This window comes from Aulonocara stuartgranti, assembly GCF_965226115.1.
Source record: "Aulonocara stuartgranti genome assembly, chromosome: 18".
Taxonomy (NCBI): domain Eukaryota; kingdom Metazoa; phylum Chordata; class Actinopteri; order Cichliformes; family Cichlidae; genus Aulonocara; species Aulonocara stuartgranti.
The window spans coordinates 20,198,808-20,225,773 of record NC_138954.1 but is presented as its reverse complement, the minus strand read 5'-3'; the positions used below and the strand labels follow the sequence as shown (position 1 = coordinate 20,225,773).

The following is a 26,966-nucleotide window of genomic DNA, read 5'->3' as shown; positions in this document are numbered from 1 at the left end:
TTACAATAAAACAAGCGAGGTAGAAGATTTGGGGGGCTTGAAAATCTGCCATTATTTACAAAAATTGACAGCTATGACTGCTATGATTATAAGCAAACTAGGGCTTGGACCATACACTACTCTACACAGGTGTTGCTAAGCTAGCGTAATGAACGCTGAACAACAAGAAAGGTGAGAGATGAATATTTCCCCACCTATGCACTCACACACGCACGCACACACATTTGGCCACTGATGTTTACACACAGATAGACAAAGATATGCAGAGTGCAAAGGTTGTTGGGAAAAGGTAAGAAATAATGAGTTTCTGCTATTTTTACAGCAGATGGCGCCAGTCACCTAACTTGTCCTCTTTCAGATGACATTCAGTCCCCATTTACCCGCAGGTTTTCTCTACAAACATGTATCACAGTATAACAAAAAGCTCAACTGGAGGCACGAGAATACCATGTTTTGTTCTTTTTTTTTTAAATTTTCGATCGTGTGTTTTCAAAAAACAAACAAACATCTGAACTGAAATAATCTCCTGTATTCTAACACAGCTGTGAGCAGTGAGTCATCTGTCACCTCTGGTATTCTCACAGTCATTTTAGGATGAGACAGACATGATAAATAACATCAGCTGGTGATTACAGAAGAACAATATGTTCTAGTATGTACAGTGCACCGTAACTAGAAACCAAACCTCAACCAAATCATATCGTGTTAAAAACTGATGTATCTGATCCCGTTGAACTCAGTTCTGTCTTATGACTTATGTGAAACGACCAGGAAGCTGCAGCAATTATGTTTGTCATTTGTCCTCATGCTGTGTCTGAGACCAGCAGCTAGTACACCGTCTGTGGGGGCTTTAGCCCATCAGTCCTGGCCCTCTAAACTGGGGATTTAAGGGGCTTACAGGGGGCTAAACCCCCAAGATTGGAGCCCTCAACCGCCTGTTTGAGAGATTACAGTCTTCAGTCTCTTATTTTCACCTCTCTGTCTTGGTGGAACAGCGGGAAGTGCGGAGGGTGGTCGTTAGAGACATGCCTCAGCTTGACATCTCCAGAGAGAGGAAGTGCAGATAATTGTTGTGTTAGTGTTAAGAAGGTTGATGAAGACTTTTAAAAACAAAACAAAAAAAACAACAACTTTCAAACTAAAAAGCTTTTTAACATTTCTAAATATATTGAGTTTGGAGATGGGAAGAGGTGTATATTATTGTATGCACATATGGATCAAGGCCGTATGTAAAAAAATATATATATAATTTCTACTCCTATAATAAACAATTAGGTTAAAACATTTACAGTGGGGCAAAAAAGTATTTAGTCAGCCACCGATTGTGCAAGTTCCCCCACTTAAAATGATGACAGAGGTCAGTAATTTGCACCAGAGGTACACTTCAACTGTGAGAGACCGAATGTGAAAAAAAAATCCATGAATTCACATGGTAGGATTTGTAAAGAATTTATTCGTAAATCAGGGTGGAAAATAAGTATTTGGTCACCTCAAACAAGGAAGATCTCTGGCTCTCACAGACCTGTAACGTCTTCTGTAAGAAGCTTTTCTGTCCCCCACTCGTTACCTGTATGAATGGCACCTGTTTGAACTCATCATCTGTATAAAAGACACCTGTCCACAGCCTCAAACAGTCAGACTCCAAACTCCGCCATGGCCAAGACCAAAGAGCTTTCGAAGGACACCAGGAAAAGTATTGTAGACCTGCACCAGACTGGGAAGAGTGAATCTACAATAGGCAAGCAGCTTGGTGTGAAAAAATCAACTGTGGGAGCAATCATCAGAAAATGGAAGACATACAAGACCACTGATAATCTCCCTCGATCTGGGGCTCCACGCAAGATCTCATCCCGTGGGGTCAAAATGATCATGAGAACGGTGAGCAAAGATCCCAGAACCACACGGGGGGACCTGGTGAATGACCTGCAGAGAGCTGGGACCAAAGTAACAAAGGTCACCATCAGTAACACACTACAACGGCAGGGAATCAAATCCCGCAGTGCCAGACGTGTTCCTCTGCTGAAGCCAGTGCATGTCCAGGCCCGTCTGAAGTTTGCCAGAGAGCACATGGATGATACAGCAGAGGATTGGGAGAATGTCATGTGGTCAGATGAAACCAAAGTAGAACTTTTTGGTATAAACTCAACTCGTCGTGTTTGGAGAAAGAAGAATACTGAGTTGCATCCCAAGAACACCATACCTACTGTGAAGCATGGGGGTGGAAACATCATGCTATGGGGCTGTTTTTCTGCCAAGGGGACAGGACGACTGATCCGTGTTAAGGACAGAATGAATGGGGCCATGTATCGTGAGATTTTGAGCCAAAACCACCTTCCATCAGTGAGAACTTTGAAGATGAAACGAGGCTGGGTCTTCCAACATGACAATGATCCAAAACACACCGCCCGGGCAACAAAGGAGTGGCTCCGTAAGAAGCATTTGAAAGTCCTGGAGTGGCCTAGCCAGTCTCCAGACCTCAACCCCATAGAAAATCTGTGGCGGGAGTTGAAAGTCCGTGTTGCTCGGCGACAGCCCCAAAACATCGCTGCTCTCGAGAAGATCTGCATGGAGGAATGGGTCAAAATACCAGCTACTGTGTGTGCAAACCTGGTAAAGACCTATAGTAAACGTTTGACCTCTGTTATTGCCAACAAAGGTTATGTTACAAAGTATTGAGTTGTATTTTTGTTATTGACCAAATACTTATTTTCCACCCTGATTTACGAATAAATTCTTTACAAATCCTACCATGTGAATTCATGGATTTTTTTTTTCACATTCTGTCTCTCACAGTTGAAGTGTACCTCTGGTGCAAATTACTGACCTCTGTCATCATTTTAGGTGGGGGAACTTGCACAATCGGTGGCTGACTAAATACTTTTTTGCCCCACTGTATATAAAAAAACACTTTTACTTATGGAAGTCGCCTCTTTTCCTTTTTCCTCAAATGCAAGTTTATTATAATAATTAAGTAAGAATCAAGTTCACACTATTAAATCATAGTATAAGACATGCAAGTCTTTAAGACTATATGAAACACTGACATTTACTCTGTTATTTTCTGCTTCTCCTCCATTTGGGAGTGGTCAGATGTCTGCAGATTGCTGGTCAGAGCATGAAGCTTATGCTCTATTTCTCTCTTAGAGATGTGAGGAATGGAAGTAAGCCATGCTGCATCTTTAATGGGAGTCTGACATCTTTAGTGCCGCTGTCTCACTATCTGTCTTGCCAGTGCCTTCTTCAGCATCACCTTCATGGCACTTCCAGAGCGGACAGAATACAGAGAATGCCACAAAGCATCACAGGCCCTTTTAGGCATATGAATACCGCCTCACGCACTGTTGAGAAGTAGAAATCATTTTCTAGTTTTAGATAGCAAGAAACAGCACCTAATAAATCACTGGAAAGAATTGAAATGATTCTGTCTCCTCAGTGACATTTAATTGATTGGCATAATGGTTTTTATAGACTCTTCATTAGCCTGTTACAGCACTGAATCAATGCAACATCATTACAAGCATGATTGAACTGAGTACCAGGCATCTGCTGCAGGGCACATTGGTCTCTGTTTGTACAGTCATTAATGTCTCACTACACACATGAACTGGCAAGGTTATATACTTTACAAGTGACTTGAATCTGAATGACTGAGTGCATTTTATTGGCTTGATACTAAATGAGGAGGATGTAGTCTAAGCGCTAAATTGACAACAACAACAAACAAAGGACATCTATTGTTCACTAAATAGGGGTAAAAATGCATCGTGTCCACTGGAAATATTTATTGACTTTGTTATTGTCACATTTAAAATTCTGTTTTCGTTTAATTAGCTTTTTTCCCCCTCAAAATTTAGCATACAACAACTGCCACTGAACCTAAGCAACTTTAAGCTCATGCAAATGTAACCTTATATTTAGTCTTGCAATGATTGAAAAAAATAAGGTGTTAAGAGACGATTAAATTAAATTAAGAGAAATGATTATGGAATCTAGACATCAGCATAACCACACCAAAAGCTTTAAATTGTGTTCTTTATTTCCACAGTGCAAAAATGATATATTCATTATCACAATCTAACCACCTTACTTCATTTCAATTCAGTAAAACTTGCTTTTAAGCATCTATTTAGGCATTCTTAATGCATTTTTATGCAAGTCATTGTGTGTCTGTAAGCGTGCGTGAACTGAAAAGTTAGAGGAATTGTATCCTATTTCACCCTCCATTCTGTCCCAGAGGGAGTGTCCTCCACTGTTCACAAAACAAAGTACTCCTGCGCACGTGGTGGAAAAATTAGTTTAACCCATTCACCCCTGAGATTTCCATACAGTCTGTGTTCATTGAGCTCCGATAGGATCTAAATACTTCTTTTGAGAAGTACACAAAAACCATGCACTAAGGTCAGAGTGACCTTTTTGTATATGTGCATGTTTATGTGTGCGTATGCTGGATAGAGCGACTTGCTTTGTGCATGATCAGTCGACCACATCCCTCTCAATAGTCAGGAAAAAGGGGTGTCTACCTTTCGACAGCTGATTTTTATCTAAGCGAGGGCGTAGCAGTTGTCTATTTGGGACATGCAGCATGATTTATCTAAAAGTGTGTTTTAAGTGAGTGCTTTTTGCCCTGATTTTCTTTTCCTGTATTAACTTAAAAACAAATGCCTAATTTGATAATCAAATGCAGGTCAGCACAGCACAGCGTGGTGGACTCACTAGTTCCATTGCTGGCCTTTTTTTAAGCCTTCCCTTCCTCCCTAACCTGACCATCACATGTTTGTGAAAAAATCATTTTGTTGCCTCCAACCCCCCTTTTTTTATACCCCCAACAAAATATAAAACACAACCTGGCCAAGCTTGTGAAAACAACGAAAACAACAGATCTCTGCTCGCTAATCCTTTTGTGTCGATGGTGTTAATCCATCCAAGCAAACCCAGCCCCCCCCCCCCATCAACCTACCCACCAACTCGAACAGCTCACCCTCCTTTAACCCCTGATTCATGCACCATAGACCAGGCTTTCTCACCACTGAAACAACTGACAGCGCTACTGAAACCAATACTTATCCCCCAGACAGTCAAGCGGGGGTGCACAACAGTCACAGTAGCAGCACCCCCCACCTCCACCCACCAACAAACATGCAACTCGGGCTCAACTCTGTCCTTGTTTTCATCCCGTTCATCTTTTGTGGCCACTGGGAACAAGTCTCTGCACTGCATTGCTTGTTTTGTTCTTCTATGCAAAACATATTTTAAATTTGCATCAGCAGGTCAATGTGTGTGCGCATTAGAAAGGGAAAAGTATTGTTGTTTTCTCTCTTTTTTTTTGTTTCTTGCCTGCGTGCATTTATTACTCTTTGTTTTGACTACTGTACATGTAATGAATGAACTTGAAAGCAACACAGCAACACCGCAAGTGGGTTTTTTTTTATATGTGTGTGTGTATGTCCTGGTGTTGTTTACGAGCTGTGAGAGAGAGAGGGAGGGAGGAAGGGGGTAGCAGGGAGGGGAATCGCATCGGTTGCCAGGGGGAGAGGAGGTTGTGTCTAATGAGGTCACACCCTGGCAACCTGGTGACTCCTCCCACTCAGGCCCCCCCTCCATCCCTCCTCCCTTCTTTCCACTTGGCCCCCTTTGAATGTGCCCACCCACTCAACCCTCCACCCCCCGCCTTCGCCCCCTGACAGAGAGAGCTCTCCGTGGTGCTGAAAGCAGAAAAACACGATTCAGTTACAGCCCAGTTGCTAAGGGAAGGCAGGCGAGGCACACAGGACGAGAGCATAAAAATGACTAACTGCAAAAAGAGGCTGGGGTATGAGTGCTTTTGAAGATGAGTTGAAAAGCACACAAGAGAAAAAAAAGAAGAGGGACAGAGGATGACGCTCTAGTGGAAGGTGGCTACAGTAGGCAGTGGGCGTGTTCTTCTTGTTGTGATCTATAGTTGGGAAGCCCAGTGTCATCTGCTTAAGCACAGTGTGAGCGTGCAGACCTATCTGTCTAAGCGGGACGGAGGGAGCAGGCAGGGAATGCCTTACCTGGAAATGCACATCACTTTGCTCTACCTCGGTCTGAACCTTGAGGGCACTGTGGATAAGGATTCCTTTTACCCGGGCAGCACTTTGACATGTTAAAGCAGAAGGAAAGACATTCTGGAAATTAGAAAGACTTTGAGTGCCTGGTCTGTAACTGCAAGTGGGAGCTTCATGTCAGAGCGTGTGAGTGTGTTAGTGTGCATTTGCGAGATGTATGCGGGTGCGGTCAGCTGCTATGCTGCATCTTCCTTCCATCTTTAGCATGTGCAGATGTTTGAAGAAGTGAAGCTGACATCTGGCTTGAACTGTGGAAATATCTGGATTGGAGCGGACGCGTCTCCCTTTTTTGCCCAGGGAAGGGAGCACTGGGCCAGGTACCCAATGGCCCGGCTCCCTTCTGGCACCAGCCTTATCCTGGGTCACAGGCAGTCTTTCTAGCTGGCCAATCAGTTGGATCATACAATGGATGGAAGTCTATGTGGCTTTAAGTGGAATAGTGCACTGGTGCTGCAGCATAGCTCAGAGTTCATTAGTGTACAGTGGACTTGTCAGGGGAAGACAGACCTCACATTGGTCCACAAACCAGTAAGGACACAACCCTATTGTAAGTATGCATCAGAACTTTTTTTTTATTCACAGCACTGACCTACAAACCCACAAAGCACTGACAAAAAATGCCTGCTTGTCTAATGCTACTGTGCACCCTTCTCAAGTGCCTATAAAAATAAATCAAGTGTAAAGACATGCCAAGTGTTGCATCAAGTAAACATTAGCTTTAACTTGGTCCTAGAATGATTGTGTGTGTCTGTGTGTGTGCGTGTGTGTATATGCATACGCAAGTACCCATGCATGTTGTCACCAGATTCTTGCCCTTGCAATCTTTCTTGACAGTGTGTCTCTAGAATATCCATGCTGGCCTTCTCCTGTGACATGGTTGCTTAGAAACAGAAATGGTGTGCCACTATCATTTAAAGCAAAGTGCACCTCTGTGTTCCAACTGTTGCACCCAATGTCAACTAGGGCAAATGGAGGTATAAGGGGCAAGACAGAAAAGAGAGAGAATGCATCATGTCACTGAGCAAGGCACTGAGCAAAACAAGCTTTGCTTAAAAAAAAGAGAATGAAAATGTTCACTGAACTGACAGGTTTTATGGAGATGAAAAATTAATAATAGCTTTTTGTATCATTGAGTTGAGGGAGGACAATCCAGTGAGAAAGGTTTGGTTGGTAAAAACACTGTGATAAACAAGTTGATTCCAGTGCAGAGTGCTGCTGCAGGCTTACAGGGATTAGGCAGGCAGGCTTAATTCAGCTCAAACACTGTTTGAACTGTGCCTTCCCGTTGCCGTACCTCTAACTGGTGTGCTTCGTTTTCCCTCAGAAACTGTGATTTGAAAAAAAATTGGTATTTGTGCAGCTGTAGGTGTTACACTGTGCCTGTGCATTAGTGATAAAACCTGATTATCAGGAGAAAACATCTCTGCACCACTTGACACCAGGCATCCTTGCCCTAGTTTGAACTTTGCTCTTGAGATCCTGTGTTTTGGCTCTTATCAGTCCTCTCATCTTGCCTGTAAAAGCCTATGCAAAACAGTTTTGAGATGCATCATGGATGCTGAGGGATGGCCAGACAATGGCTAGCCTCTGAGTTGGCCATGCAATCTCCATTTGGCTGCCCTCCAAGACCCCCCTTGCTCCCCTTGCCTCTCTACACACACACACATGCACATGCAAACATATATCGAGATATCACAAGCTCCCTCCCCCTCCCCACGCGAGCTCACACTCAGTGCTTGTCTCACACGTAAACAAGCATGAGTCTTAGGTTGATCTGAAAACACTGACCTACATAAAAGCATGCTCTGTCTTCTCCTCTTCCACCACTGCCCTCTCGAAATTCACATTTGGCCGTTGCACATTGTATGTACTGCGTTACATGCGGTTGCACTTGTTTTCAGCCAAGTGAACATACATGCAGACTGAATCGCATCATTATCTGCTTCGTTCTGTGCCTCGACTTTAAGTGGCTGCAAACGATTGCTTTTATAAACTAATTACCGTCTAGGAGTGAATCACTGAGTAACTGCACAAGTGTCGACATTTCACAGAGAAGGCTTCTTCTCACTTTTTTCATTAAGAACATTAATGTTATCACCGACTCAAAAGGCAGGACTCGAGAAGAGAGTATTTGAGGATTTAAGAGACAAGATTGATGATATTTATAAATGTAAAAGCATGCTTCATAGTTTTGTTTCATTTGTGCTGATCTGATTGCTTCCATGAGTTTTATGCTTTCCGAGTCCAGGCTATATTATGACTGCAGAAGATGAAAGCCCTTTTTCACTCTCATTCACACACTCGCTTGGTTAAAGCCAGTAATTTCAGCCAGAAAATGTGCAAACACAACTGAGAAAATTAGCAGCCGCTACTGTTCCACACTGAAGCAGAAGGTTATGAGTAATTGTTGCTAAATAGTGAGTCTTAGCTCTTTCCATGTGCACATGAGCTTTTGTATATGTTTGCATGTGCGTGTGTTTTTTTGTGTGTGCGTGTGTGCATCTGTGTGCAGAGTGAACGATAGAAAAGGATGTTGCAAATCTCCAGGGAAAATACTCTTCTGGATCCAGACATGATGCAAGGCCCACCACCTACTCTACAGCAACATTCAGACATATTCAAAATCAACATATACTCAACATGTGGCACTAACGTGTGGCCTGTGAAATCCAGCTTTTCTCATGACTGGCCCACTCTTGTATTTTGTGACCCTTCTCGAAGAATAATTATGACTGATATGTCTTATATGCCCCCCAGAATGCAGTGGAAATACTTGAAGAATGATGAGCTCCAAAGAGGAGGAAACTCTCAGCTTTTTCCAATATGTTGAAGAGAATGGCCTGAGAGCCTACAACGGCCTGGTAGCTCAGAACTTGGACCACGCCAGGAATGAGAGAAACAAGATATTCCTGAAGGAAAAAAACGAGAAGAAGAGAAAACAGGAGGAAGCCATAAGGAGGTAGGATGAAAAAAAGTGCTTGCAAATATGAAAACCTCAATAGTATGTTTTGAATACATTTAAAGCAGGGAATATGGGAAAAGAGAGGGGGGGGGGGGGGGGGGGGTGACATGCAACAAATGGTCCAGCCAGCTGGATATTGAAACAGGGGACTTGATGCTCAAGGGCATTTGGACCCGTGTGGTATGAGCCCAAACCACTTTGCCTTTGGGTATCCCGTGCTTAAGGATGAGGAAATTGGGACAAGTAGCCAGAGGGTTTGTTAATTTGCTATGTTATGGAGTTTACAAGTGTGGATCAGTGCACTCTGTGATCTATGGAGGATAATTAATTTTTCACTTTTAGACTTATTTGGGACTTGTCCTTGTATGGAGGTCATCACTGCTCTATTTTTGAGATGGCAAGCTTTTACAATTAAGAAGGAATGAGGTGGGCCAGGACAGTAAAACACCCAGGAAGTTAGGAAGTGAGGGTGGGAATTATGATGATGTAAGTGTTTTGAAACACCTTTATTTAAAAACCATCTGGAAACATGGAAATGTGTGTGTCTGGGTGTGTGTGAGAGGAGGGTTCTAACCAGCTTTATGAACACTCGCATGTCTGACTGCACTGTTTTTTAGAGCAGTGCCACTGAGCATGGTGAAACTGTAACTTCACTAAATAAAAGGCACACGCTGTAAACATGTGCCTAGCGCGTGGAAAAATCCTGCTTGCTGGGTGTTAGAGAACCACTGGGTGTTAGATTATCAGGAGATGATACCAGGGTATTTGGAGGGATTTTGAAAGTTGTTGGTGACAACATGGACATTTGCAATCCACAAAAACAGAGAGCAGATCTTTACAATCATGGCATAAAAAGAAACTATATCCATCAGGCATCATACTGAGTAATATGATTTTTTATTAGGTCTTAGAATGATGTCTAATCTATTAATTTAATCTAAAGTTTGTCGTAATATAGGACGGAAAGAAGCATGAGTGTACACTGGGTACTTGTAATTTATGCTTTCCAGTGTTCTCAAACATTCTAAAAATAATTTTACTTGCTTTAAGTCTTTCTGGCTCAAAGTATTTTAGCAGCTGATGGCAATTTTAGCAGCTCATCAAATAATTAAGGTGCTTTTGGGGAGTTGAGCATTTATATCTGACCAGATGTGGCTTTTTAACCTATTTATCCAGGAACACTTTGATCCCTGTCATGCTTCTCTCAATGGTCCATGCATCTCCAAAGAGCTCTGTCTCTTTTTTTGGCTCCCAGTATGACTGGATATGCAAATGGCACGTCACTTGCATGATCAAAGCTCAACTTTACACTGCTGGCATTAGAAAAACAAAGTGGCATTTTTAGAGAAAATTCAGAAATCTTTCTTTGCCTCTATTTTTAACTTACCAGCAAGATCTCAATGTCCTCATTGTTATGCAGTCCTGTACTGTAACTTTGGTGAATGGGACAGGGTGACACCTGAGGAAAGTGTCATCTGCTGTTCACTTTCTTTTAGGTGTTGCCAAACCTAAAACATTAATTCACAGTCACTGGAGAAAGAGACAAAAAATAGTTGGATTTTTTATGAGACCTATAAGTAGGTCAATGAGACGACCCATTTTTTTACAGTAAGTGAAAGACTATGAGAGTGTAAGAATTTGTGTGTGCATCCTGCGTACTATGTGCGTGCATGGGCATGAACAACTGGAAAAGGGAATATATTATTATTTATATTATTATTATTTACGAGAAAGGGTTGGAAAGAGCAAACTGACAGTGTGATCGTGTAAAGGAAAAAAGAGCTTGTTAGAACAAGTGTGTTTTAGAGTTGGGGGGAAAATGGGGGGAAAAATGTTAAAGAGAGATTAAGTGTGAGCTCAGTTGCAGGAGTTGGGTTCTGCCTGGTAACAGCTGGAGCAGCCATAGGCCAATCAAATCAGCACGTTTGGTTTGAGTGAGGCGGGCCTTCCTGCCTAGCACACTCTCACTCTGGTTTTCTTTTATTGTATTTCATCAGAGGGAAAAAAGTTATCCACACAGTCACAGACATACAAATCCATTTAAATCTCTAAGAGTCTTCAAAACGACCCTTATCCAACGTTCATGCACACACACGCACACACACAGATGCACACGCATTTACTTATGTTTGCATATGCATGCAAATTCCCAACGACTGCCCTGCCCTTTGTGCACACGTGCATGCAGACACAAACAGAAGTTTTTCCTTCCTTATTTCTCAGTATGTCATTTAGTAAGTGTTTGTTTTTTTGTTTTTGTTTTGTTTTGTTTTTTTTGGGGGGGGGGGTTGTTTGTTTGTTTGTTTTTTTGGGGGGGTGCCTTGTTTTGCCATCCCATGGTGTCACAGTGAGACAACCAGAGCTGCTCAAAAACAAATCAACCCCAACTGCGCCTGCTGCACCTGTGGTCTGTCCTCTAGCCAATCACTGGGCAAATATCCTATAAATAACCCAGGCACCAGTACTCCAGTCACACCCAGCCACCCCCACACTACCAACCAATGTATATAAAAGTGCACGTCACAGCAGATGCATGCCCAAAACACCTGTGGCTGAATCTTGTTGATAAAGAATTTATAATTTCTTCATTGATGTTTTTTTTTCCATATATATATATATTATAGTTATTTACATAAACTTGTGATTTTTAACTTCTGGGTTTGTTCATTCTGTGCCTCTACATGTTTCTGCAGGTCCCTTTTTTAAACTTATATCAGCAGTATACTATTAAAACAAACCCTGCTGCGGTTATCATGTGCTTATGGTGTGCACGTGTGCTTTATTATTGTTGTGCAGTGGCAGCTGGTTTTGTGTCTGGTTTCTATGGGTACCCTGTTGCTAGGCAAAGTTAAGCCCCTGACCAATGAACCCAACCCACTGAGCACCTTCTGTTCAGCAGCTGGCCAGAGAGGGAGTCATAGTCAGCAAAGTAACAGGCTGAGAGGTCACCCCCACATACATCCATACCAACATGCATGGTTGACAATGTCACAGATGCAAATGTGAGATTTTTCAAATAGATGAATCTCTGAAATGAAGTTTAATTCTGCTGTCTCTTTAATATGATGCTAAAACACAGTCAGAGCTTGAACTCATTTACTCACCCATTTACACTCAAGCACACACTTCCCTTCACGCCATTATTGCACAACACTCAGACATCATTAACACTCCATTCAGCCCAATCATCCGTTTAAAGGGATTGATTGTGTGTGCTTGTGTGAGGGTTATCAGTCATATCCAGGGTTAAACTCAAATCAATGCTTTGCCCTGAAAGAAGCCATCCTGTCAATGGCACTAACACATCTGTTATTGTTAACTTAGTGCTCTTGTCATTTTGACCACCTGCACACAATGAAATGCACATACCTACGTGCGCATACGATCAAATGAAAGACGTTTGATTGTAATGTGTTGGATTGTGGAATGTCTGTATTTCTGTGTCTTTATCTTTTTTATTCTTTGCATTCCACATTTATTCATTCTGATCTCTTAACCCTTCTCTTTGTCCTTCCTCTTTCGCTGTTTCAGATCGGGTGAGGAGATAGCAACTGAGGGCAAGCACTTGCGTATGGGCTTAAATACCATGCCAGACCCCCAGGAACGCATGCCCGTGCCCCACCTGCACCCTATCGCCTGTGGGCAGGGCTTCTCAGTACGCTCCCAGTCCCTTCACTCGGTCGGTGGTGGGAACACTGGGGGTGGAGGAGAGGAGGAAGTGGGAAGTCCAACTTCTAGGAAGCAGCCCCCGCCTAAGCCCAGGAGAGACCCAGCCACCAAGCTGAGCATGTCGTCTGAGGCAGTGGACCATAGTCCCATGTCCACCTGCCGCGGGGAGCGATGTGACGGTGAGTGGTGGTGGCACTTCACACAAGACTGATGCACTATATATAGCTGAACTGCAGGGACCTCTTCAACATTGCTTCTCTCACAATGACATGAAATTTAACTATTCAGTGTATGCTTTTCACTGACCTACCATAGGTGTAAACTGATATAAGATGAAGGGTGTAAATACAATATGGGATTGAACTGTGATTAAAGTATTATATATCATATATATCCATATTTTGGCTATGCTAAACAACATTGCAAACATGACAGCCTGAAGCACATGTATAATAATAAATGAATATTTAAAGACATCTGTGCTGCAATATGTTCTGATGGTCATGGTTTTCCATTTCGTGAGGGCTGACCTACTCTAGCATGCATTTAATAACATACCGCAAAATGAACAGGCCATATAAACTGAGAATACCATTATAATACCAAAGAAAAATTAAGAAGTTTGGGATAGGTTGTAGCTTTGTTTGAGTTTTCATTCTCACAGTCCTTTTTTTCTCTTGTTATCAAATTAGCAAATGGTAGTTTGCATATTTCTGCTTCCCAACAGATAAATCAGGTTGCATGTGGTTACTACCATGTAGAGACAGAGATGGAAGTAGTCACTTATAATGCATGTGATTGTGTGTGTATGATAAGATCTTTGGAGCACGTTGAGATTATTTATCCTTGTGCATGTAATCATCAGGTGTTGCTCTATATACAAACTCCATCTCTTGCTCAGCATAGTAGGTTTCAGCTCAGCAGAGTAATAATAGTGCTGCTTATAGAAGGTTATTGCCACATTGTTAGTAATTTAAGCTGTTTCCGTGCATCAACTGCTTTGACAGTTCTAACCTTGCTTAAAACTCCTCTTCAAATATGCCTTGTGTCAATGTAAGACCAGTTTAGAGTAATTTAACTGAACATTATTATCCCAAGACAATTTTTCTTGCAACAAATGCAAGCTGCACAGTACTGTCTCGGGGGGGGGGGGGGGGGCATCACAATACATGCATTTTGCAAAGTTAAACTGATAGAGTTTTCAGGTTGCATTAATAACAAAAAGATTTAGAGTTTGCAGGGAGCATTGACTCCATTCCAGTTTGGAAGCTTTGCTGCCAACGTGATGTTTAGGGAGTCACCCTGCCTGGCTCAGATTGGTGGGGATCACTATGTGCGCACAGATCTTCCTGGGCACCACGGCAACCATCTCACAGAAACAAGACCCCCTGCAGCCCAGCCAATCCCAGCATTACTGAGCAGCTTGGGCCAATGAGGTTCCAGAGATGCTGAAAACTAAGGCTTCTGAGCCAATCAAATTGAGAGTGTGGGGGTGTCCCTGGCTGAGGGGAGGGTTGCGTGCTCTGTAGCTGGCGCTTTAGTGGTAAGGGGAGGAGCTTGTCAGAGTAGAATTCATTCAGGAGGAGCGATTGACCTAGATTCGTTTTCCCCAGGAGGAGCGGGAGGGGGGGAGGGTGCTGCGGGTAAACACATCCGCTGCAAGGGGGAGGTGGGGTAGAGGGAGCAGTGGAGAGAGGAGAAGAGAAAGGAGAGCGATGTTTTGAAGGGGTGGATTCATCATCCATGCTGAAACAGATCTCAGCATTAACCATGGAAACCTGCTAGTGTAGTAATGTAATTTGCTGCTGTGGAAACGAGGAAGAGGAGCACCATTATGTGCCCATTACTGCCCGCACATATATACACATGCATGCCCACACAAAGACAGGAGAGGAGCATATGCAGGAATCTCAGTATCATAGTCCAAAGAAGCACATGCCAAAACACATTTGGGCTTAACCAAATCTTGTATTAGCACATTATTAGCAAGTGTTAATTAGGAGAGAACACCATCCCAAAAGACCCAAGCATCCTCTGTTCAAATTAGTTTATATATATGATCGTGACTAAATGTATAGCATGCAAAAAGCAGAACAAAATTGGATGTTTTGTTTTAATTTGTAGTCTTTACTTTTGGTTCTCGCACTGGATAATAAACCTAACATTGAATTCATTTTTTTCTCAAATAATATTATAAACAAGAGACATTTTTATAAACGTGCAATACACTGTATCCAATTTTTTGCAAAAAAAAAAATGTAAAAAAAAAAATAGAAAAACAAAACAAAAACAACCTAAACTATGAACTGTACATATCAGTCCTAATTCCTCTCTCTTAAGGTGTCGGCATCTTTAGTGTGTGTTTGTGCGCCTGTATGCATGGAGTAAGGGTGGTGAGTCATACAGTTACTGGAACTAGGAGTGTGTCTCGGCCATCTGCCACATGAATTATTTAAGGTATAAAATTTGCAGTTTTAAAAATTTTAGACATACTCCAGCTCTTAACCACATTCATCTCCCACTACCTGCCAGTGTGAGGGACACTTCTATCCAAACATCTCAGTATTTGACCTAGAAATAGACTCAGAGCAAGTTGGGAGCATAGAGCTATGGCTACTCTCTGTAAGCTACTGTAGTGGTACCGCAGTGTATTTTACAGTACTAGCTGTATAAATGCCTCTCCGCACCACATCTAAAGAGATTCGCATTGCAAAGCTACGTCACCACTATCAGAAAGAAGCTCAACAGTGTGTGTGACCCAGATAGTATACTCGCATGCTGCCATATATGTGACCTAGAAACATGTATATGCCTCAACTATTCCCACATATCTGACTCAAGATATTGCGCTGAGTAGTACATATAGACCTACAACTGACCCACATTAATAATTAATGACAAATAGATTATAAAAACTTGAATTTCACCCAATTCAGTAATCTATTATATATGACTCAATAATTATTTGACTCATACCTCAACAAATTAGATCTTAGACTTTTTTTCTCTCTCCTTTTGAGCAGTTCAGGGATGCAGTGAGGACTGCAGGAGGGTGCCACCACCCAAACCCAAGAGGAACCCCAACACACAACTGAGTGTTTCCTTTGATGAGTCCTACATTAAGAGCCATGGAGGCAGTGGGGTTTGCCCCTCCAAACCCCTCCACCATGTCACTTCCCCTAACGAATGCAACCCATCACCTCCTCAAAGTGATGACAGCCCTACGGATGACTGTGAAGACGAACCTGTCTATATAGAGATGGGTGGGATTGATGTTGGAATGCGAGAACCCTTGAAGAGTGAGGATGAGGAGCCAGATGAGTCTGTGTACGAGGAGATGAAGTACCCAGCTCTGGATGACATGGAGTACCGCACCGACCCTGTAGGATGTCGTTCTGCGTGCCCTACCCCGGCACCCTATGAACCTGAGCCTCTCAGCCGCTGCTCCACACCTCGAAACATTCCACTGTGTGACATTCCTGCACCCTTCCCCAATTTACTCACTCATCGACCTCCACTGTTGGTGTTCCCACCAGCGCCTGCCCAGTGCTCCCCTAACTCAGATGAGTCTCCCCTCACCCCTTTAGATGTAGCCAAATTGCCCATGCTGGAGAACCAGTCATACAGCAAATCTCCCACCTCTTCCACCGAGCCACCCTCCTCCGCACACATCCGTAGGGAGCTCACAGCCACCCCAACTCTCACTGTCTCTGGACGCTCCTCTGCGCCTCCTCTGCCCTGTACCCTTTATAAATCCTCATCATCATCTTCCTATCAGCGTAGCCACTCTGCTTGTCCGTCGCCAGTCAGCATGGGTCGCTGTCTCACCCCTCTCAGCCTCATGCGTACACCTCCCTTTGATGCTCCGATGCCATTCCCTGGGGGTCTGCCCCGAAGTGCTTCTGCTACACCGCATGGAAAAGGCTCGCCACCTCAAGATGGTGTCGGACGACTTCATGGGTCTATGCAAAATGTATCAACAGGCCGCTCAAGGACACCCACCAGCCCTCTGGATGAACTAACCAACCTGTTTACGACAGGCAGGAATATGCTAAAGAAAAATTCCAGTGGAAGAAAATCCAAGGAGCCAGGAGAAAGTAAGTCTTGTGATTATGAAATGTAGTTACAAAAAGATACTAATTCAAAGTATTGCAAACTTTCTGGTTTCCATATGAGTGTAGATAGTTTGCAAACCAAGGGCGTAGATTTGGATTTGGCATTGGTGGGGACGGATGATTCAACCACCGAACTCTGCCCTGTTTCTTTTTTTTCCTTTTCGTCTTTGCTTCTTGATTAAAAAAAAGGAGAAATATACTTGCCTACATATGTTATTCTACATGCTTTTAAACCATTTAAAATTACAATTCATAGTTTTATATGTGAATTGTATAATGTTAAATTACTATTAAGCAAATGACTAAAGTATTTTAGGCTTTAGTTTACTTCAGCCATATTCCATATAAATCAGGTATCATACAAAAATAAAAATAGCTTCAAATACAGTCATGACAATAAAAGAATATGACTTTAAGGACTTAACAACATTACTTCAGTTATAGTACACCAACATCTCTTATACATTAGCACTAAGGGAACACTGAATGACCTGGTGGGTTTTGTCCATAAAACTACTCATTTCAGATTACCACAAAGTAAAAGATCTCTCAGCAAAATGATGCAACATTTTAGGCACTATTGCCCCGATCAAATCAGTGAGCTGGGATGTTTTATTCTAAACATGAACTACTGTTACAGCAACACACATGCACTACTGGTGCCCCACACAATAACTCAATGTCCACTATGTGAAGCAGCCAAACACATGCCTTCTTCTCTCGTTAATCTATAGCACCAAATCATCAGTCAGTCACCTGTGACCTCGCCTCTTCACCTCTGTCCGAGCGACAACATGGCAGAGCTGCCTCTGTCACCTGATAAATAAAAGTGAGACATTCCAAATACATGCAGTCACACATGTGCTTCAAATACAGTAATGAACCATCAAGTCATGATCCAATTTCACCTTTGATCTTGTATCACCATTGCTCCGTGAGCTTTGTGTTGGTTCTTCTGTCACCTGACAAATAGGACATACATGACAATAAGAATAAAATGTGCAGCTGCTTCAGTGCTTCTGTCAATTTGTGTAGATCTTGACTCATCAGTGATGTTTGTAGGGTGAGTGCATTTTTAAAACAATTTGTGCAAACTGCACTACAAGGTGGAATATTTGCAAAATCATGACTATTCATGATATTTTGTCTCAAAAATTAACCCTATGAATATGTCAGTGCCATTAGGATGAAATTATTGTGTCACCAACATTTTAACGTTAGACATATAATTTTAACAGCCTCTGTAAACTAATATCCTGGCTTGCTCGAGGCTGCCGTTTTCTCTGACAGTTTCAATCAAAATTAGAAATGCTGCTCTGAGACTGAGAGAATGTGCTGCCTGTTGTGTAGTTAGTTTTGAAAACTCCCTGAAAAGCACAGCCAATCACATTGGCCATATTTGTCACATGAGGTAGGACTCCAGTAGAGAACGTAATTTAACTCTTTCTGCACCGCTGGGTGAATGAGACGTTGACAGATCGTTTTTTTTTTCTTACTATTGGGTTTGTTTTTCTTTACTCAAAGAGATCAAATTATTGGTGGGGACAATTCAATAATCGCTGGATATTGGTGGGGACACGTCCCTTCCGTCCATGCCAAATCTACATCCTTGTTGCAAACACATGCCCATTAAACAGCTTTTCCGCCCTGTCTACTGTACACACATTTGTTTCATGAGAATGACAGATTTAGTTAGAAAGCAGCACTAGAAAGTAGGATAACAAACTGAAGAGCAGAGGTAACACAGAAGTGTGTCACTGGGCAGTGTGCACTGTGTTAGTGTAAAGAGATTTAGCGACAGTAAACCTGGCAGCAAACATAAATAAACACTTTTTAATTCCTTAATCAGTCCACATTTAGGGTTAACAAGTTTGATCCTGCAAAATCACGAGTTTGTGCATTTAATGCATCGCTTTCACAGCATGATGTTTGCAGGGCACTTTGCAGTTTGCGTTTGTTTAATCTAGACCTGCCAAGCCAAGTCTGATACAGATCGTATGATTTAATCTGAGAGGATTAAAGACTAAAGCGGGCCGTAGGTCTCTCAAACCAACCCATGGCATTAGGCCATCAGGCAGCATTACTTTTAAATATGTAAACATCAACATTTAAATACAGATATTATGGCACACTCAGGAAGACGGTGCCAAAATATGTGCGGTCGGGTAGGAAAACAAACCCCTTGCTGCACAAATTGATTTACGAAAGAAGAAAGATATAAAAGCAGGATCTATTTCTGAGTCTGGTGCCAGCAGCATTATCAGTCAGTCACAAATTGGCCTTCTCATTCTCAAGCATATTGCAACCTTTATTTTTCTGCTTAGATTCATTTTGTAGAGGTGTGTCATACTTTACTGGAGTCAGTAACAAAGTCAGATGGAGTATGCAATCATATACAGTGAAGATGACATGCTGTTTAACCCTCAACTTCACATAACTCTCCTCATACCTGAGTTTCACAATCTGAAAGAATTTAACAACAATTTAACAGCTTAACAGTTTTCTTTAATGTAAATACCACTAAACACAGCATTTATGCGTACATCATAAATCATGAAAAAAAACAAAAAACTACAAAGAATCCACACATCCATCCTTACTCAGTGCTCTTAGCAACTACAACATAGCAACAGTGGAAGGAGGAGAAATCCCTGTTTCTTATTTGCAGATTCCCTCCCCGTGGGTAATGCAGCCAATCACAGCTCAGGGCACGTCAGACTACAATGCATGCTCCTGATAGAGATGTTATGCCTCTGAACTCTATTCTACACCTGATCACAGGATTTCAGATTCCCTTTTCTGTCCAATCATCACACACATATGTAAGCCAATCGGGCAGCAGGAGCAGCTGTGCAGATGGGGACGGTGGACGCTGAGAGAATTTATGATTTCTTGCCATTTTGACTGTAATGAGATATACATGTTCATGCATGTACCAAACTGGTATACATTTTTTGCTTTTTCCAGAGATTGTCATTATTAGCTGCTGAATAATGTGCTTTTAGTTAGAGACTGCATTTAGGTGCGAGGATTACCCTTTGATTTCTCATCAGTGAGATTTTTGGTTTAGTTGGTGCAAATGTCACATATGTTGTGTGTTGTGAACATGAAGGTTATGAAGGAATGGAGGATCATTTTGTTCTTTCCCTTTCTAAGGCAACAGGGGCAGCAACAGCTACCCTGACCCACTTACCAACTGGTTAATCACCACACTTGCTCTCTTTTACTCTCCCCCCCAATACACACATCAGCATAAAACTACACATATGACGCATGCAGGCATGACAGGGGATGCTTCCACAATGTATTGTAGGTTACAGCTTGTACGGAAACCATCCAGAGACAGGCTCAGGCCAGTGATGCATATGTCTATCTATCTATCTATCTATCTATCTATCTATCTATCTATCTATCTATCTATCTATCTATCTATCTATCTATCTATCTATCTAGATAGATAGATAGATAGATAGATAGATAGATATCTCCATACGGTGGTGGGATAAAGTTTTTTAAATGTTTAAGATCATCAAAAAAAATGATAAAATGAAGTTTCTAAATGAAGTTATTTATTTTTAAGAGGTCAAAAACCTACATGGCCCTGCTTGAAAAAGTGATTTTCCCCTAAACCTACAATCAAGTATTTGTGATAACTGGCAATGAGTCTTTTAAAGCGCTGCAGAGGAATTTTAGCCCACTCATTTTTCCAGAATTGTTATAATTCAGCCACACTGGAGGGTTTGGGAGCATGAACCACCTTTTTAGGGTCATGCCATAGCATCTCAATTGGATTCAGGTTTCAGGACTTTGACTAGGCCACTCCAAAGTTTTCATTTTGTTTTTCTTAAGCCATTCATAAGTGGACAGGCTATCTGCCAGATGTAATAAGATATACACCTTGCAAAAAGTTCAACTTTTGTTTTGTGGATCCACAGAGTATTTTCCCAAAAGACTTGGGGTTCATTAAGATGTTTTCTGGCAAAACTGAGAGCAGCCTTTATGTTCCTTTTGCTCAGCAGTTGCTTTTGTCATAGAACTCTGCCATGCAGGGCATTTTTACCCAGTCTCTTTCTTATGGTGGATTCATGAACACTGACCCTAAGTCAGTTACATTGTCTTTTATTTGTTCCTGAATTTCCTTGGACCGCAGCATGATGTCTGACTTTTGAGGATGTTTTGGTCTACTCCACTTTGTCAGGCAGGTTTTATGCAAGCGATTTCTTGATTGAGAACAGGCACAGTAGTAATCAGGCCTAGAGAAATTGAGCTCATCTTTCCAAAGATGTGATACACAACAGTTAATTTATCTTATAACAGGGAGGGGCAATCTTTTTTTTATCAAGCAGGGGCATGTAGGTTTGGATTTTTCTCCCCTAAATAATAAACATCTTCATTTAAAAACTTTGCTTGTGTTATCTTTGTCTAATATTTAAATTTGTTTGGTGATCTGAAACGTTTAAGTGTGACAAATGTTAAAATAATAGGAAATCAGGAAGGTGGCAAACAATTTTCACACCACTGTATATGTATATGGCATTCAATCATTTTGTTTCAACTCCAGAGGTTTACAACTCCTACCACAGCTTCTTAAATGGGTAGTAAGGGACACCTAGTGGATAATTGTTTGCATTGCAGTAACAAGTCGGATTCTGATGATAATCACAGTTTGTCCCACTGTTTAATTATTTATTTATTTATTTTGTGTGTTTTTTTTATCCAGTTTATTTTGATAGGTACATCAAAAACTGAATGTCTATTGATTTGCCTAATTATGTGTTTTTTATTTTTACCCCCCCCCCCCTTTCTTTGGCAGCTGAGTCCAAAAGTAAGTCTCACAGTGAGTCAAAGCGAGAAGGCAAGGAACGTCACAGTCACAGCAAGGAGTCCAAGCGTGAATCCAAGGAGCGTCACAGTAAAGAGTCTTCACATAGAAAAGACAGAGACAAAGACAGAGAAAAAGACAAAGAGAGAGGAAGCAGCAATGCAGAGCCTCTGCCCCACAGACGAAATAGTAAAGACCGTACTTGTAGCAATGTAGATGCACAGCTGGTTCGCAGGGATAGCAGGGACCAGGCCTGCAGCAATGCAGAGCCCATCCCTGTGAGGCGGGACTCCAAAGATAGGGGCAGCAGCTCCATAGAAACAATCCCTTTGATAAGAAAAGACTCCAAGGACAGAGGGATTAGCAATGGTGACCTATTACCAAGGAGAGACAGTAAAGATCGAAGTGGGGGACATGGAATGGAGTCTTTGCTGAGACAGGAGAGCAAAGACAGAGACAGACTGCTTGATCAGCCACCTGAGCTGTTGCCAAGGCAAGACAGCAAGGAAAGGGCAAGAAATCCTGTAGACTACAGACATGAAAGCAGAGAGAGACTGGATCAGCCACCTGAACTCTTACCCCGACAGGATAGCAAAGAGCGAGCCAGAAATGGTGTGGACTCAAAGCACGAAAGCAGAGATAGGCCCCCTGAGCTTCTTTCCCGACAAGAGAGCAAAGACAGGGTTAGAACCGGACCAGAATACAGGCATGATAGCAAAGACCATCGTCCCGATTTGTTACCCCAACAGGAGAGCAAAGAGAGAGAAAGGAATGACACGGAGCACAAATATGAAGGTAGAATAGATCAGCCACCAGAGATCCTTCCCCGACAAGAAGCATCCAGAAGCAGCAACAGCAGGGACAGAGTTGGTTCCAACTCCGAATCCAGGTATGAGGGGAGAGATCGAAGCTGCCACAATAGTGGAGATCTTCCTCCTCCTCCTTTATCCAGGCAGGACAGCAAAGATCTGAGCAGAACTGGCCTTGAAGTGAGGCGGGACAGCAAAGACAGAAGTTTGAATGGCTCAGAGCATCATCATTTTGACATCAAGAGCACCAAGAGCCCTTCATCAATGGAATACAGGTGTGATAATAAGGAGCGAGGATACAGATCAGATGGCACCCCCCGACGAGATAACAGAGCAAATTACAACACAGACCAGTCAAAAGCACAAGAGAGGAATGGCAGCACAATATCAGGACAGCATTCATCAACAACAACACCCACTCATCACGGAAGGTCATCAGGTAGCCCTCCGATGACCATGGGAACAGGAAATGGTGAGTGTTAGGACCTAAATTTTAAGGCGGCATTAGACAATGCATATAACTATTCAAATGGCATACTACTAAATGTGATTTTTTATTCCTTTGTAGATCTGAAAGCAGCATCTAAGTATGCCCGCTCACCGTCTAAACCTGCTAATCCTTCCCCAGTGGGAACTCCACAAAGGAGGGCAACAGAGACACATCAAAGTCAGGTATGCATATCTGGTTTGTTCTTTCTTTTGTTTTGTTTTGTCTTGTCTGTCTCTTTACCTGAAGTGTCAGTTTCTTATAGGTCCTGAAAACCTATTTCTTAGTCTGGTATGGACCAGTTTGGACTGTTTAAAGATATTTTGTTCTAGTTGGTCAAACTGGTGTGGGGATTCGAAATCTAACTCTTTTATCTCAACAATTTAAATTAACTGACTATTCAATTGATTGACTAGTTAACTATTTAACAAAACACTAATTAATAACACTGATTAATTAGGCATTTTTCATTAGTAATGTGAAAAATCTTCAGTTTATTAAAACATAGTGGTTACAACTGAAGATTTATTTAAAAAAAAAAAAAAAGTAAATTGTTTGCAAAGACAGTGAAGAGAAATCCACAGCAGGTTTCAGAACTTTCAGAGAGATCTACATTGTGTTTAACTCTTCATCTTCTGCCAGATATATCAATTGTATTTTTTTTAAACTGATTTATTAAGTCATAGTGTAGGGTGAAGTTCATGAGTAAGGGTGCTCCTAGCACAGCAATTTGGTGAACATGATTTTTGTCAAAATCATTTTTCTATTTTTTTTCTTTTATTACCTAAAGCCGGGAACACATAAATGGGTTTACCATTCTCTCCATTAAAAATGATCAGTACTGGTGAGACGCTGGGTTACACCAAATCAAATCAAAAACCACACCCATCCGCCCCTGAATTCATTTTTTGTGTTATATGATCACTTAGTCAATTGTGAATGACATCAAAAAGAAATTCTAGAAAGAGTTAATTTGTATTTATTTCACGTGGTATGTTAAATGTGTTGCTCAGATGCCCCAGATGCCATGGATATGTGGAGACACCACTATGCTAGAGCAAATCGAGAGGAAACGCACCCTATGCATGGAAATCCGTTCCAGACAGCATCCGCACTTGCAGAGATCTCTGGAGAGGCCTCCTCCTCCTCTGCCAGACAGGAATGAGGACAGGCACCAGGAACGAAGTCAGTGCAAGCAGGAAAATACATCTGTCCTTCCAAGCTGGGGAAAAAACGGCGGGACCAAGAAGATCCGTCCTCCTCCATACCCCACCCAGACAACGGTATTCTGGGATACCGCCATCTGACATTTACAAGGCATTTCGAACACATAACCCACAGTTAACCACTCCCTCTCCTCCCTAAAACATCACAGGCTTCAGGGCGGCCGCTGAGAGGACAAGAGGGATGATGCTCACTGATGTCAAAGGACAATGGTGGTTACCACAGCAATATTTCTGCTTGTTCAGGTTGTCATGTTTCTTATCATCACTGGTGATATTTGATATTTTTCTATTTCCTGTGACTGGACTCCTGTATTAGTAGAGTAGATATTTGATGATGAATAGATATTTTCTAAATGAGATGATGGGGATCAAAAGGAAACTTAAATTATGTATAGTAGATGTAGATGCAATCTAATATTTGTTTTTATGTTATTTTTGTTCAGGTTATTTTACATTTCAAAACATAATCTATCGATACTTGTACTGTAGTTGCATAATTTTCTTATGCCAAGCGCTTTTTTTTGTTTGTGCTTAAAAGCACTAAAATGAATGGACTATTTAATTCTGTCTATATATACTTTACATTTTCACTGTTGTATTGTAAGTTGAGGAGTTTACGTCGCCGTGCTTTAGATTCCAGGTCTGTCCATGCCTGGTCCAGGATGTTCTAGAATGTACAACAGCTGGTCCTAGAACAGAAACAGGATACTACTTGTGCTTCAGTTTGTATTTAACAGTGAGAAACTGTGTGGTCACTACGTCAAAGCCTTTTAAAGCTGTTTCGCAGGAAAGCCTGTTGGCATTTGTAGAGGACAGAGATAGTGTGTAATGTTTTTTGCTGTATTCTAAAATACACTATGAGAGCGGGGTGGGGAGGTAGCAAATTAGAACATACATTATAAACAGGATCATTTTCCAAGACCAGCCAAAGCCTGTAAAAGCGAGATATGGGTGTGGTTGCACTTTGGATGCTTGGTTATTTAAAATGGGATTAGTGGCAATAGCTGGCGAGTACCAGCATCTTTACATTGCCATGCACACTGCAAAGCACCGTGACAGTGTAAATACTTGACGCCAACGACCAGCCCGTACAATCAACACCTGAGCTTTTAGATTTCTTAATTTCACTGCAGATTATAATAGCCATATGCACTTGCTTAAGAAGTAACTTTCAAGTTTATGCTTATATATATTTTTTGAAATTGTAAGGAATAGTGAGTTGTGCCATGTAAGTTTTGATTTATTGGCTGAAAGGTAAAGCCTCAGGAGAATGGCTGGGTGTGTGACATACACTCATCTATATTTGGGTGTCTCTGACAATGTTTCCAATCCAATTCAATGGCTGGCAACCATTTTAGAGATCAAATTATTGAAGGACCTATCACATGACAACAGCTTTAAGCTGTCAAAAATGACGGGGAGGGGTTGCACAAGGGCCTGCAATTCTGTCAGGCTACAAAAAAATAAGTGAACTGCACTAACTCTCATCTTCCTTCACATTAAATCAGGCTGGTTGCATACACATTCATCTCCCCCTGCTCTCTCCCTCTACCTCAACCTCTTATTTGCATGAATTCAGTTGGTTCTCTTTTGCACATTAAAAGGCAATGTCAACATTGCCAAAATAGTATGGGTTTAACAACAGCCCCTAAAGTGCAAGTGCAGTAGCCCCTCTCTATGAGAATCAACGAATCAGAAACCTTTGTTGGTACCAGTATGCGTGTGAGGGAGAGAGCTGTGCGCGTGTGTGTGCGTGTGTGTGTGTTTATGAGTGTGTGTACCTGGCTACACTGTATGCAAGTTGCTAGTTTAAAAAAAATGATTGTCTTAAGACATTCACTTTGCCCTCATGATGTTGGTGGGTGAAGGTTGGAAATGTAACAATGATGATGATGTACAATCTTTTTGTGTGTATAAACGTGCACTGTGAAAAGGTAGAGAGAGCACCGCACCGTCAGTCCTCTGTCTTATTGCACTGAGTGTTCTCTTGTTTTGCGTAATAAAAAATTAAAAAAAAAAAGGAATAAACATGTTTGAGGAATAAAGTACTGTATTCTGATTGTCACTTGGGTTCTGTTGAGAGAAATAAATAAATATGGACTTGAAACCTGCTATGGAAAATGTGCATCCTGTCAAAATGCTTCTTTTTCTTAAAATTGTATTTATTTATTTAGTTTTTTACATGACGTGTCAAATTAAAGTCTTATTTTAAAATGACAAAATGAAAAACAACTTAAACACAATAAAATAATAATAAACACAAGAAAAGGTCATTTCAGAGAGGATTACAGTGCTAGTCTGACAGATTATAGCACAATTATAGAACATAAGGAGCTTTTTTAGAACTATAAATGGTACCTAAGTGAAAATAATGTTAAATGTTGAGGTGTGCAAAACATTTATTTTAATACATTTTTATTATCAACGAACATAATCAAATTCATCTTTAATCCTGAGTGGTATGAGTAAGGTTTGGGTAATTGGGTAAAAAAAAAAAATCATAATCTTAGGTAAAATGCCACAATGCTTATCCTTCTCTGTGGCAGACATTACACTGGCTGGTCCTGTGTCGCTGTTGGTCGCTTGCTTTGATGGTGCCAGGACTTGCGGTTATGAACTGCTCTGCTGGGCTTACAGTAGTCAGCCAATAACTATAGAGATTGGCAAAGTAGTGACAGGAACCCCGTGCCCCTTGGCACTCAATGAAGGGATGAGTTCGGAAATCCTTAAGGCAGCTACCAGTAGAAGCCAGTGACTGGCCACCACCATTATTTCCTGATCCTGTGTGCT

General features: G+C 41.7%; 3 protein-coding genes across 5 annotated transcripts in view; 2 read left to right on the top strand and 1 right to left on the bottom strand.

Moving 5' to 3' along the window:
* LOC309693852 (uncharacterized protein) overlaps window positions 1-26,966 on the top strand; it is a 548,750-nt gene that overhangs the window by 470,194 nt on the left and 51,590 nt on the right. The window lies entirely within an intron of this gene.
* Window positions 115-26,287, top strand: nyap2b (neuronal tyrosine-phosphorylated phosphoinositide-3-kinase adaptor 2b). Of its 2 annotated transcripts, none has more exons than XM_082513438.1 (8): window positions 115-171; window positions 8,844-9,045; window positions 12,580-12,896; window positions 15,741-16,814; window positions 21,646-22,935; window positions 23,032-23,135; window positions 23,964-24,233; window positions 24,326-26,287. In XM_082513438.1, the coding sequence occupies exons 2-8, from the start codon at window positions 8,867-8,869 to the stop codon at window positions 24,359-24,361; spliced, it is 3,270 nt and encodes a 1,089-aa protein (XP_082369564.1). In that variant the 5' UTR covers window positions 115-171; window positions 8,844-8,866; the 3' UTR covers window positions 24,362-26,287. The 2 variants fall into 2 exon arrangements, with proteins under 2 accessions (XP_082369564.1, XP_082369563.1); XM_082513437.1 differs by lacking the exon at window positions 115-171 and adding an exon at window positions 5,725-6,633.
* The window catches only part of LOC309693858 (uncharacterized protein), a 28,418-nt gene continuing 27,907 nt past the window's right edge, over window positions 26,456-26,966 (bottom strand). Inside the window, exon 48 of the mRNA XM_082513446.1 lies at window positions 26,456-26,964. Coding sequence (XP_082369572.1) covers window positions 26,704-26,964 — 261 coding nt within the window. The 3' untranslated portion in view covers window positions 26,456-26,703. The remainder of the gene's footprint in view (window positions 26,965-26,966) is intronic.